Genomic DNA, 13,923 nt, shown 5'->3' on the forward strand with positions numbered 1-13,923 from the left:
TTGAAAGTCCTCTTCATATCCCATAAAATAACTTCATCATTAAATTAAAGAGATTACCAAATCAAATCATATACACAAACAAATATGAAGTCATTTCTTATTCTAAAGAAATCAAAACATACTCTAGGGAATTAGCAGGAAGAAAAGCAGCTGCATAATCTTTTAATATGTGTAGGTAAGCACCTAATCTTCATTAAAACACTAGTTCAGCAAGTAAAATGTCACACTTGCACTGAATCTATTTTTCACCTCCAAGTAACTATAAAGACAAAGAAAACAATTTTAATAGAACTTTCTTCTTCACGGTAGAGAATTCTTATCTATCATAATAATGCTACTATTTAAACGACTTAGCACAGTTATGACATACCCTGATGTGAAGGAGGAAGTAGGTCAAATGAAGTAAGTCATTTGACCATTCAACTTCAGAAGCATGCTGAAGGAAAATCCTGCATGTATCATAAAGTTTTGCTTTATTTCAGAGAAATGTAACCAAAGAATTTTGAGGGGGAGTGGGGGCACAGGACACAAAAACAGAACAAAACAAAACAAAAACAGGAAAAGGAGAGGGAGAGGGCAAAATTAGATTAAAAAAATAATAATAATTATATGAAATACTAGTACTACTAATAGTGTACATATCCAATTTTACATCTCCCTGATTTCCTGACCTATTAACTAACTAAGAGCTCAGTTTTAATATCACTTTGCTAAAATCTTTTCCTTAGCTTTTGCAGTATTTTTTTACTCATGCTTCTTAGATCACTCTTCTCACCTAACTTCAATCAAATGAACTGGAGACACATGGTTTCAAACTGTACAAAATGCTTTTTTCAGTAGGACACTGAACATGACAAATACTTGTCCTTTGATAGCAGTAGAAGGGTACTCTCAGTATTATTACTGTCCAAATATCTTATGTGGGAGGTACTTCCATTTTCATTTAAATCTTTAGTAAGCTTTGTTTTTATCATGCATAAAACTGGACCACTTTTTAAAATTCCATTTTCTAGCAGCTTCTAAGCTGCAAGTGCCATGATTTCAAAGTCTTCTCTCATCCTATTCATCTCTTATTTTATAGTCTACAATTTCAAAAAAGTATACTTTTCTACTGTATCATCTTAACCAAATTATTTTAATAAGATTCAAAGAGGTTTATCTTAAAGCAGGCCAAAGCACTCTGGTGATTATCAGATTCTTTCACCTGATTATAATTGACCATTTAAATGGCATTTAAGCACCAGTCATATTCATTACAGGATTTTTCAACTATAATAGTTTAATATTACTGAAAATAAACAATTGCTGACCAATCACACTTTAATAGCTTCTACCATGTTTTCCTTTAACAACATGCATTAAATCATGGAATCATAGAATGTCTTGCTGTTAAATTCAACAAAACTCCTGAGTCTATTAAATTAACATTCACAACCACAAACCTAAGACGAGCATTCAGATAAGCTAGACTTCATAGGAGAATCGTGGGATTTGGATTTTGAGAGGCTACTTAGTGGATGTCTTTTTGTGATCCAAGGAAAGAGAGAACAAACAAAGACTATAATATATTTAATATATGAATCTGTTGAGTGTTTAAATGTGGAGAATCATTTAGGGAAAATCACCTACACTTGTAAAATTTACATTATTCTCTCAGTTTCATTTAAAATTCCAAAGAAAATATAATTTCAGCATTTTTATTGAATAATACTAAAGGATTAGCTTACAATGAATATCCTAGACAGCTCTTCAGAGGGAATGCCCTGCCTATTCTTTTGATTTAAAAAAAAAAAAACAAAAATCATTTCAAAGTAAATTTCTTTGGATTTTTTTTTTTTTTTTTTTTTTTTTTTTTTTTTTTTTTTTTGTAAATTTGATTAAGATTTCTTACACAAAAATATACCATGAATCCATCCTCGGTATGTAAAAATGCTCTATATTTTTGAACTTGGTATTTAACAGCATTCTCAATTTCAACTAAAGCTGGCTTTCATTTGCTGAGAAATACATTCTGTTTTGGAGAGGAGCTTTGCAAACACACTATGACCAGAAAGGTAAGGCAGAATAATGATTATTTAAAAAAAAAAGCAAAAAACAGACATGCAACTGCAGAAGAGAAATAATAATGGAAAGAGAAATAACAGTGCTCCATTCTGCACAACAGTCTACAAAGTGTATCAGATACAAAATATTATTTGTCTGAGGAGACCAGATATTGATATTAACTATAGTATATCCAAGTATCACAGTGCTTCCCTGCACCTGCCATATACCGCTACTAAAGTGATCATTAAAACATAGAATTAATAATCAGATTACTACAAAGCACACTTATTCCTGCCTAAGATGAAAGCAGAGAGCTAAATCAGATGATTGCAAAGGCAATTAGAAATGAATACTTTGTGTTAATTAAGCATCAGAACTTGTTAGGTCACCTTAATTATGAATACTAAGTTCTGATTTGAGGCATAAAGCACTGTGGAAGATAAATAGCAGCACAGTAGAGTTCTGAACTTATATCACTCTATTCATAATCTGTTTGGTTTGAATGATGACTGTCATATATAGGTGAAGGAATACAGTTATATTGTTTTATTGTGTCTCTTTTTCCTTCTAAGTATGTTCTGCTTGGACAGACTCAGTAGGAAGTCAGGTATACCAAAGTAAATTCTTTTGCTCCTCTGTTTTACAGTATGACTTCATGTTAAAACAGTAGATGTTACAACAGGACTGCATAAAAATATTCACTGTTCATTATGGATATTTTTTCAATACCGACTTGATTATAATGAATAATTACACAAGCAAAACATTTTATCACAAGAAGCTTGCATAAAGAAAATGCATGTATTCTGACACAAAACATCCAGAATTAACGATACTGAATACTTATACTGAGATACACTTGAGAGATAGAAAGAAGAAACTGGATATACTGTGGTAACTCCCCATATCACAGGACATTTTTATTCTAAAATTATTTATTAAATAATAGAATAGGATAAAATTCATGAAGTAGACACAATGTTTTTTTTTTCAAAGCCCATACAAATGAAATTTGGCATCTGAAAACAGGAGAATAAAATCTACTGGAATTTTTTGTTGTTGTTGCCTCTAATTTTTTCAAGTGTGCTAAATCATCACCCTTCCCAGAGTTGTTCTGAGCAGCAGCCTGGACACAAAGGAAAACGTTCTCTAACTGAGTCAATAGGTTATACCATTGGAGATTTGATTTGGAATCTTCCAAAGAGACAAGAAAATATTTTTCACTCTCTTCTATGCTGTTGGTATGCTAATGAGATAGTTAAATATGCCTTTAAGACGGGGAAATCTATGAATCATATGAATCTATGAATTAAATAAAATATTTAATTTAATTAAATGTCATAGTTAAATTGACAGTTCTAACTCTGGCATGATGTCTAAGCTGATCTGCACATAGTGGAAATCTTGGAGGAAAAACAATGTAACTCAAATAACAACTGAGGTTTTGTGATCCAAAAGTGCCTGATTTTATACCACTTGAAACCAATTACAGTCTGAAGTTTCTGCTCCAAGAAATATACACCTTTTATTTGGCAAATTCTCTACTTTCAGATGTTAAAACACATCCGGGTGTTAAAGGTTTATTTTATTTTATTTTATTTTATTTTATTTTATTTTATTTTATTTTATTTTATTTTATTTTATTTTATTTCATTTGTTTTGTTTTTAATTATTCATTTATTTATTTAGCTCAAACTAAAGCCATTCTTACTAAGAAAAATTTTGCTACTATTTTTCTGGACAAACTGCCACCATTAGCAACCGATGAAAATAGAACAACTTTTCCAGATCTGCCTGTATCACTTAAATAGAGTATTCTTTAGCAGCAATCAATATCTGTGCAGAATCTTTAATTCCTCAGTGTATTTATGACTTTAAATACACATTAACTACAGTGAAATGGAGGTCAAACGTGTCTAACCTAACAACTATTGGCAGTCAATAAAATGACTTATTTTATTCCACTGAGAATAGAAAGATCTTTATGCAAAGATGTCACGACACACATATATTTTATGTCTTCCAAAGCTATTTCTTTAAAATTCATTTGTTTATGCCTTTTCTGCTGCTAAGTGCTAGATCCTAACATCTTTTTAACCCCTTTAAACTTGTCAAATTTATTTGCCTTTAAATATGCTTTAAATTCTATTTGTACATCTCAAGTACCTAAAACTAATGTAATCAACTAAAAAACTAAATGTAATCAAATTACATTTTGATGCTTCACCTTCATAAACAATCCCCATAAAAGATTCACTAGTTAGCATGAATGTTAGTATGAATTTATCTTTTTCAGTCCTGAGAAAAACTACTGCTGTAACGTACAGTCTCATGCAGTAACATGCTAGCAATAATGAGCATCTGCATCACAACACAATCTTTTCTAAGAATGTTACTTTCTTTACAGCACCTCAAAAAATAAAACCATGAGAATGGCTCCTCAAGCTCTATTCCAGTTTTTATCACTCCATAATTTTATTGACCACAGCCCAGTTTTCTGATAATGTAACTGCTGCCACTGATCTTGGTAACCATTAAAATGTTTTAAGACAATTACATTTTTGATCAATGTCGAAAATATATAGCTTCAATTAGTGAGATGAATTGCTATAATTTTTACTTTGAAAAAGTTAAAAATCAAGGAGTTAAAGTATTAATGCAAAAATCACAAAACAATGCCTTTAAATCATAGTAGAATTCTTTGTAATTTACATAAATGTTTTTTAAAAAAAAGAATTACATAAAAATGAAATAGAAAACATTAGAGAGCTATCTAAGTGAATAAGAGAAAATATTAAAAAAGAGACATGGTGATTTTGCTTGACTTTGGCTGGGATTTGACATGATATTACACTATTTTCATCAATATTATGTTTTCAGTCAGTAGAATATTAAAATAAAACATTAGTTATTGCCTGAATATAATAATATTCAAATAATAATATTTGGCCCCATGCCTCAAAAAATTTTTAGTTACAGAAATGAGAAGTTGGGATGGTGGGGGATATGTTCACAAGAATATACAAAAAAAAACAAAAAAACTAAATGCTGATATTCATACCGTCATAAATCCATCCAGCAAACCTGAATCAGGTTTAGGAGGTGCTTGCAATCGCTCCATAGACCACTTTTCAATGATAGATGAGACTTGGCTATTTTCCGTGTTTAAGATTCTGAATCCCGTCATATTAACACCACTATACCGATAAGGTTCCACATCTAAGGCAAACAGGTCCTGAAAAAAATAAACATTACATAAATTTTTTTGATACACTACATTTTCAACTTTGAGACCAAGTTGCAGTACTACAGTTGCTGCATATGCAAGGAAATACATTCTGTTTATTTGGAGAACTGCATACGTCAAATAACTCAAGTCAAGTAACTCAGCCAACCAGCAATCTGGTTCACAAAAGAACAAATTCAATTGCTTTCACCAAACAAACAAACAAATAAATAAACAAAAAAAAAACCACCAACAAAAAACCAAACACATCTTATAGGAAATGTTACGCTTAGTAGCAGAACCATGAGCTCCAACAGTAAACTTCTATTTTAATCATCACTGGTGAAAATGCATAGCAAATGGTGGTTGAATATGTTGAAAAATAGTGCTTTGTATTTGTGAATTCACACTAGCAAATGTTGGTGTACTCTTTATATATATTGTAGTTTCCACAGAAAGATGAGGCATAATGTTCTGAGCAGCCTAAGTATACCTATTCTAATGTTCCAGTAGGCATAAATATTACTACCAATCTCTAAACTTTTTTTTTTTCTTTTGGGGTGGGGGTGAGGTTGGGGGGGGGGGAAGGTTAACAGAAACAGACTTTACATGATAATCAGAGCAGACTTCCAGAGATTTGTATGAAAGTTATTTATCTTTAGGTATTTAAATGAGAGGAGGAAACAGGAAGATTGCATGTGGCCTGCAACGTTTGCAGATTTTGATCACAGGTTCATTCTAACCAAAAGCATTTTTTTGTGTCTACCAAACATGCCGGAAAACACAGACATTCTTGATTAGAAATTTCTACCTACAAGTGTGAAATTTGCCAATTGATTAAATTTCAATATTTGATGAACAAAGTACCCATTACTCATTTGGTTTACCTAAGCACATTCAGTGAATTGTCATTTGTTTTACTTCTTGGCTTTGCTGCTTCCTTTTAAATAATTTTTTTTTGAGTGACATAATGAGACATTACTGCCAAGCAATATATTTCTAGTTTCACAGAAAACAGAAATTGTCTAAACTTTGTCTGTAATATCCTTTTTAATTTTATTTAATTAAATTTTAATAATTATTATTATTAGCTAATTATTAAATAATAATAAAGATAATTAATTTTAATAGTTTGTATTTTCATGAAATAGTAGTTTATTTGTACTATTTCTCTGAATATATTTATTTACTGACTAGAACTGAAGAAGACATAGTACCATACATTGGAAAACCAGAATATAACTCAGTATCATATGTTAAGAAATAGTTAATACTAATTCCCCTAAAAATCAACTACAGATACCAGGCACTATTTTCAATTAGAAGTAGTAATTATGAGACCATTTTCTTCATATGACACTTGAGATGTACAGGGGTCAAAAATTATATATTTACAAGTAACCTAACTCATTCCCTCTTTTTAAAGAAACAATACTTTTTTTTTTTCTTTTTTTTTTTTTTTTCAGATGAAAGACTGACTAGAACCCTGATTCACCATTCTCATGAAAATTCTGTTTTTGCTTCAAAAAAACTCAGATGCAATGTTTTAATACAAACACACTCATATTTACACTGGAATACAATAAATATACAAAACAATATTATACTAAGATATTACAAATACACACAGGTTGGTGTATTAATCAGCTAGAGCATTAGACCCTGAATCAATCATGGGAGAGCACACAGCAGACTGCTATAAACATTGTGGCTGGAAAATTTATTAGACAGGACTTTCAACATGTCAGGAAAGAAGCAATTAATATATCAAAATAAGTAATTTCTGATGCAAGCTCCAAAGCTACACTGCAAAATCAGAATCTATAATCTGCCTATGCACATTAAATTATTGTTTGATAGTGTGAAAGACAGAACTGTTTTTCTTTTATTGTCTCAAAGTTTGCTTTCGTGAGGCCTTTCTGATGATAAGACTCTGACAGGCAACTGCTAACTATCCAGGAGGGTGAATGGTGGGTGTTATCGTGCCATCCCTGCTTAGGACTGCAAAGATAAGCAGGAACAGGACAAGCAGTCTTTTCCAGGGGTGCTGCTGGGAGGAGCAGACCCCTGCAGAAGGTGGTAAATCTTGTGTCAGGCAACAGAGACCTCCAACCCTTGCTGGCTTATCTGTGGGGCAGGAATGTCAGAAAAGTTAGTTTTAAATCTTTTTACAAAGAAGTGTTTGTTAAGAAGAAGAAGAACCCCCACCGAAATGGGGGATAAAAGGCCCTCGCTAAACTGGGGACTTTGGAGACAAACTCCCAAAGACACCTTTGACGGAGAATTCCCTGAGGGGAAAACTTTGTCGGAAGAACCCCGGGACTGGCTTGCTGCGGAGCTCCCTGGCTGTCTCCCATCCCCTGCGGTGATCAGACAAGTTCCTGAGATCGTCGGACCTACTGTGTACCTCGCTGGACCCATGGTGGTGACTATCTCTTTCGCTCTCTGCAAAGACTCCTTGCTTACATTTCCTACTTTTTCTATCGCCTACCTTCCCTTCCCCATTTCCCTAAAAATAGCTAGGACTTTAATAAACTGGTTGGACCAACATTTGAACCGTTGCTTCTTAATCTCACGCCGGGTATACACATATCAAAGAACCTTGCCTCCCTCCTACAAATTGGAGCGAGACAGATAGAACCAAGCGAATATAGTCCTTATCGCTCCTAAAAAAGCTAGCATTATAATAACAAAACAAGAATGACAGTAAATCTGATTTTTAAAAGAAACTTTAAGAATAAAATGTTAATGGACAGCATACAACTCAAAGATACAATCTTCATCAAAACATCAAAATGAAATTTATCATAGAATGAAAATCTGAGACTAATGAAGGAAATTCAACTTCATGCAATCCCAAATCCATGCTAGCACAACTTGCTAAGAGATATTTATGCAGAGCCTTAGCAGTCCTAATGAACTTCATAATTTACTTTCCTTTCTACTAAAAAAAAGCTATTCCCATATAAATACTTCTGATAAACTCATTTTATTATTCTGTGATGAACTGCTCATCCTACCACAAAGGATTAATTTTATTTATTTATTTATTAAACATGAATGAAATTTTAAACATAGGTCATTTCAAGAATAGTTTTACTGTCACTTCTTCCTCAGGCTTGAAATGGTTTGTATTGTAAGATCACTAATGAACTGTAAAAGGAAAACAAAGAAATACACACAACTCTTTTATCTACTTAACTATTAAAAAGTTTAAAGCTGTAGTACTAAAGAGTCAGACATTTACTTAGAACTTCCACTTCCCAGGGCACAGTGTTGAATTAAATCATCTTGATGGGTTTTAATTGAAAGAAAGAAAACACAACAGAGAAAAAATAGCGTACTCACACTTCATTCTACAGACTTCTTGATTTGTCAGATAATATAATTAAGGAAAGTAGCAACTTTGATAGATGTTACCCATATGTTGCTATAAGCCACTTACCAGTGTGGTAAAGATATAGTGATAGTATTCCGTCATCATCCCCATGGCTAAAGCCTTAAAAAAAAAAAAAAAAAAAAAAAAAAAAAAAAAAAGAACATTTCTGAGTTCACATAATAACTTTAGCACACTTACTTTGCAAATGAAAAGCTGCAGAAGAAGACTGGGTTGGATAAAATCAGACCAAGCAAGTCATCTCCTAGCAGTTAGAGCAGATTACTGTCTATTAAAGAAATTTATGAACCAGATCATCGGATACAAAGAATATTATTAGACTGTTTAGAACAATAAATGGGAAATAGGCTTATAGTTTTACATACTAATGGATGCATTAAGTTACCACACAAAATTTCAATTGACAGTATTTTCATTCATTATTGAGCCCCCTCATCTCCTTAAAAAGAATAACCTAACTGGATTTTTTTTTTCTATTTTGATTAGTGCTATTATGCATTTAGAACAAGGACCCAAGCATGTACTTCAGGTGCACGCATTTTTTCCAATGATGAAAGAAAATACTCTCGATGTATATTTTTACTAGCATGATACAGAGTGTTTCAGCATCTTCATTTGTCTTGCTATCTATGTAATATCAAATGGTTTCTGATCAGCTGTGCATTTTAAAATGTTTGGTGTTGGTTTTTTTTTTTGTTTGTTTGTTTGTTTCTTAAATGTGTGAAAAAAAATATTTGGAGATATTCAGTTAAAGCTAGAGATATCTCACCACGTGTTCCTTCTCCTGAAGAGCATGTATGGATACACAATATCTTTTTACTTTCCACAAAAGCTACCACAGTCTATTACCATTTATGTAAATAGTTTAGGATTTGACAGTATTTTTTTTAACCTCACTTTAGCATCGTAACAAAAGCTACACAAGTACAGAATATTCTCCTCCTTTCCAGGAATCATGAAGAGAATTCTTTGCCAATTTTCTACAGTTAAACCTCCTTAAATACACCGAAGGCAATAATTATACAATTGTAATAATAGCAGAATTTGTATACAAAAGAATTAACAGCTTTGAAGACTGTGTGAGCTTCTTTACTTGTGGCATTGTCTGAGAAAGGAATAAATGACTAGTCTGTATGTTCTTTTTCAAACAAAAGTGAAAAGCTAAAACAGATTGGAAATAGCAGCTGCAGAACAGTGCTTTTAGCTTTGACAAGACTGGCAAAAATTGTAACAACATTTTTTCAAAGGATGTCTTGGTCTGTATTTAGAACTGTAGTATAGTCTACCAACAGCAATTTGAATTCTGTTAAACACAGGAACATCATTATCTTATTGGAAATATCACAACTCTACCTTACAACACCAAAAACTGTTAGTATTTCTATTTTTTTCTGTTTCTAAACATCTGTTTACAATCAGGGATTTCACTCTCCAAGAAATCTCTCCATAAGAATATTTGAAATTTCTAGACAAGAAAACTAAGTATTGTCTGCTTTCCCTGGTTGCCAGGTAATGCAGCAACCATTGAGATTTGCTTTGATATAATCATGTCATATGGACAGTGAGTTTTTACTTTTTTTTTTTTACTCTTTTTTTTTTTTTTTTTTTTTTAAATTTCCAAATTGGTTTTATTCCCACCTCTTACTCTCAATTTCATTCTTAATCCTTACAATCATCATCTCAAGAAGAAATCTCTTGTCATGTTTCTCCAGGTTCACCCCTCCATTACCAAATAAATTTGGTTAATTCATGTTTCCAAACTAATCTTTGTCTAAATAAATGCCTAAATCTCTTTTTATATTTTGCAAACAGTGTATTTGGAAAGGTACATCAAATAGAGAATTTTCTTAACATAATTTTTCTTCTTTTTTTCTTTTTTTCTTTTTTTCTTTTTTTTTTCAGTTTTGAAAGCAGAAGTCATGCTCAGCTGAACAACCACCAATTTTAGACACCTCTGAAACACTGCAATTTGTGAAGCTGGATGGAAAACTAAAAGATTACAGAAACTGTAAAAAGATTAAAGAGTTGTTCCTGTCACCTTTTATATTCCTTAGGACAAGCAGAGTATCCTGATAAAAACAGTTCATATTTTGATTTAAAGAAGTTGCATGCTCACTTTCAGATCTTAGAACATGATTAAATATCGAATGGTTTTCATTTTCTTCTCAATTCTTTTTTCATATTTTTTTTCACACTGTTGTACGCAGTGAAATAAAAGTTTCCTTTCACATAAAAACTACTAGATACAGTATAAATAATGTATGCTGATTGAGTTATTTGTAGTACTGCAGCGTTGTACTGCTATTAATACATATTTTCCATCTGCATTTTTAAGATGTTAAAGGAATTAAATATACATTTAATAATTCGGACTAAACAATTGGACTAATTACACTGCCTTAAACTAAGTGAAGACCAGGACTGTCAGCAGATATTAAAATGACTACAAATTAATGAAAGAATTTTAATCAATGCACAATACATCAACAAATGATTGTATGCATGTATATTTACCAGTTCTTTCAATTATACCCACAGCTGTACCCTGAGGTACCATTATCAAGAGATCTTATTTCAAATCTTAAAGAATGTATTTACTGTTTTTGAACTAAACAATACAATAGCACACTTAATATGAATACAAATTACAGAGTCACAAAAAGCTGTGTGTTAGAAATGTAGAACACTGTTTTGTTTCAGGTATTTCCTAACCTAACTACAAGTTATATCTCAATTAAAAACTTGGAAAAAAAGGCCTTTAAGCAATTCCAAATCTTTAGGGCTAGCTCATTACATTAAAGAAGATACACAAAGGCATGCATTTATTGTGCACTTCAGGATTAGTCAGCTTTTTTACAAGCTTCTTCTTCTTTTTTTTTTTTTTTTTTTTTTTTTTGACAATCCTTCATATATTGCCATCTTCTCTTCGATGACAGCACTGGAATATGTTTCAGCAATAAAAATACTGTAAGCATTTGGGATTCTGCTATCTCTTGACTACCTGTCTTACTTGTACATAACAGTGCAAGCACATTGAAAGCATCTGTCCAAATGTATTCAGATTCTTTCACAACCTTAGTTGTAAAGGAGGAGAATATGGCACTAGAAATATCAATTAATTCTGTCCTTCCAGAGGATTACAATAATGTGCTAGTTTAATAGCATACTGTTCAAATATTACTACCTGATTAAAAGTACACAATTTAAAAGCTTTAATTGGAAATATATATATGTATAAAATAACTCTAAGCAAGCATTTAAAAACTCAAAGCAATTATTCTCTAAAATACGAAGGCGTATCTTTTCCCAGTGAAGTGCATTGTGAAATATCTTTCCTTCCCCCACACAGACAAATCAAGTTGATCTTTTAAACAAAGATAATGGAAGCAGCTATCATTACAGGTGCCAATAAAATTATCTCTGAAAATCTTGGCTGATTTTTGGTTAGGCCTCAGTAAAACTAACGTACAATTTAACTTCTTGTTAAAAGCCATTAAGTCTGGATATGACTTTCATCTATTAGGAATGAAGATTAGATGATATAAAGCAAAATGAGGATTACCTGTTTCAAGATGCCTGCTGCCATTTCATGGCTGCAGTCAAAGATGACATGGAATTCCTTTCCTCTTTTCATCTCCTTTAACAATGGCTTTGCATCTTTTGTGTCAGCTGGTAACTGACGGATTTTTAATCTCAGGTTGTATCGTGATGGAGCCTTGATGAGCTCTTGTAATCGAATAAGGCCTTAAAGAAAATAGAGGAGTCAATGAAAAGAAAATTATCAAAACAGGAACCTGAGTTGCTATCAGGACAACTTACTATGAACATTCAGAATTTTCTGAATTTCTCTTCCTACTCAGCATGCTTCATCTGATAAAGAGACATGTATTTTAGAAAAAAGCATCTTAAGTAATACAATTTTTCCTTCATGGAACTATAATACTGCTCCACAAAGAAGAATTATTTTAAAGCAACAACCCAGACTAATTGCTTATAGTCAGACTAATAATCTCTTAACTAATCTGTCAGTTTTTCACACAAAGTTGTAGAGTACTTCAATATTATAGAACATCATCTTGTAATCCACATAGTACTCAATTTTTATTTTTGTTTTTCTATTTATACAGGTAATAAAACAAAAAAGCAACAGTGAAGAGAATGACTGATACCTTTGCAGTCCTCTGCAATACTTTACAGTTCCATTTTGGATTACTCAGCTTTCACCATGTAAGTAGATGCAGTAATATTTTCCCCAGAATCTTCTTTTACAGAAGCAACAAGACAGCATATGGTGTGGTATACAGATTATTGATTGGTCTGTGACCAATAATGAATATTAGGTTGTTCAATTGTCTTCAAACAACAGGATAAAGTCTTTTATAAAGTAACAGTTTATTTCAGCACTAGCAAAATAGGTAAATATTCTTCGTAGTTAAAGCTGAATGTCAAAGCTGACTTGACTTAATAAAAAATATGTAATAAAGCATGTAGGTACACTACAGTCTTAGCAAGATGTCATGATAAGCTCTGCATTAGAGAGAGTTTATTTTTGTTTTGGTGAGTATCCTTTTTCCAAAATATGGGTTTTCTTTTTTGTTAAATGTCATAACACAGAGCCTTTTACAACATATTTCAGTGATGCTTTTAGACTACAAAACATCGTTAGCTCTAATAATTTTCAACCAAATTAGACAAATAGATAAAACATCTGAAAGACAAAATCAGATGCTTTTATTTCATCATTCCTCCTTTTTCAACCTTGAAAAGGATCAGTGTTATCTAGGAATTAGCTGGAACTGGAATTATAGCTTATTTTATGAAACCTTCCCAAATGAAGACTGTAGGTGTGTAGGTATGGCATAGGAATTCAATATATCTTTCAGGCCCAAAAGCAGTGTGGAGATGGATGGAGGTATTTCTGAATTAATTCAAAGTTTTAAACAGTCCACATCAACGCATCTTGCTTGAGGGATTTATGAAGAAGATAGAAACAACAACTCTCAGGGCAGCAGATCTTTAATTTAGCACTTGGTTAGCTGGATAGAAATTCCCTGATGTCAAACTTGTAATGCAGTTAATTTAAGAATGTTTTATCACTCACAAGTCTATTTCATGGATACAACCTTTTGCATTTCGTCACAATTTTTTGTTAGCACTCCTAGAGCACACATGCATATTCAAACTGAGACAACTGTTACCTATGGCTAAACAATTACGAAATTTCTAACTTCTGTGAAACACTTCTATAGGATTA

General features: G+C 32.0%; 1 protein-coding gene across 5 annotated transcripts in view; it reads right to left on the minus strand.

Annotated features, from left to right (window-relative positions):
* Positions 1-13,923, minus strand: part of GRIK2 (glutamate ionotropic receptor kainate type subunit 2) — a 343,246-nt gene that overhangs the window by 191,606 nt on the left and 137,717 nt on the right. For all 5 annotated transcript variants that reach the window (XM_015858743.3, XM_015858741.3, XM_032443244.2 and 2 more), the window contains exons 5-7: positions 12,232-12,413; positions 8,718-8,771; positions 5,108-5,281 (exon numbers count right to left, since the gene is read on the minus strand). In XM_015858743.3, the coding sequence (XP_015714229.1) occupies positions 5,108-5,281; positions 8,718-8,771; positions 12,232-12,413 (410 nt within the window). The remainder of the gene's footprint in view (positions 1-5,107; positions 5,282-8,717; positions 8,772-12,231; positions 12,414-13,923) is intronic.

Source organism: Coturnix japonica, chromosome 3 (genome assembly GCF_054131305.1).
Source record: "Coturnix japonica strain WE chromosome 3, WE-NBRP24, whole genome shotgun sequence".
Taxonomy (NCBI): Eukaryota; Metazoa; Chordata; class Aves; order Galliformes; family Phasianidae; genus Coturnix; species Coturnix japonica.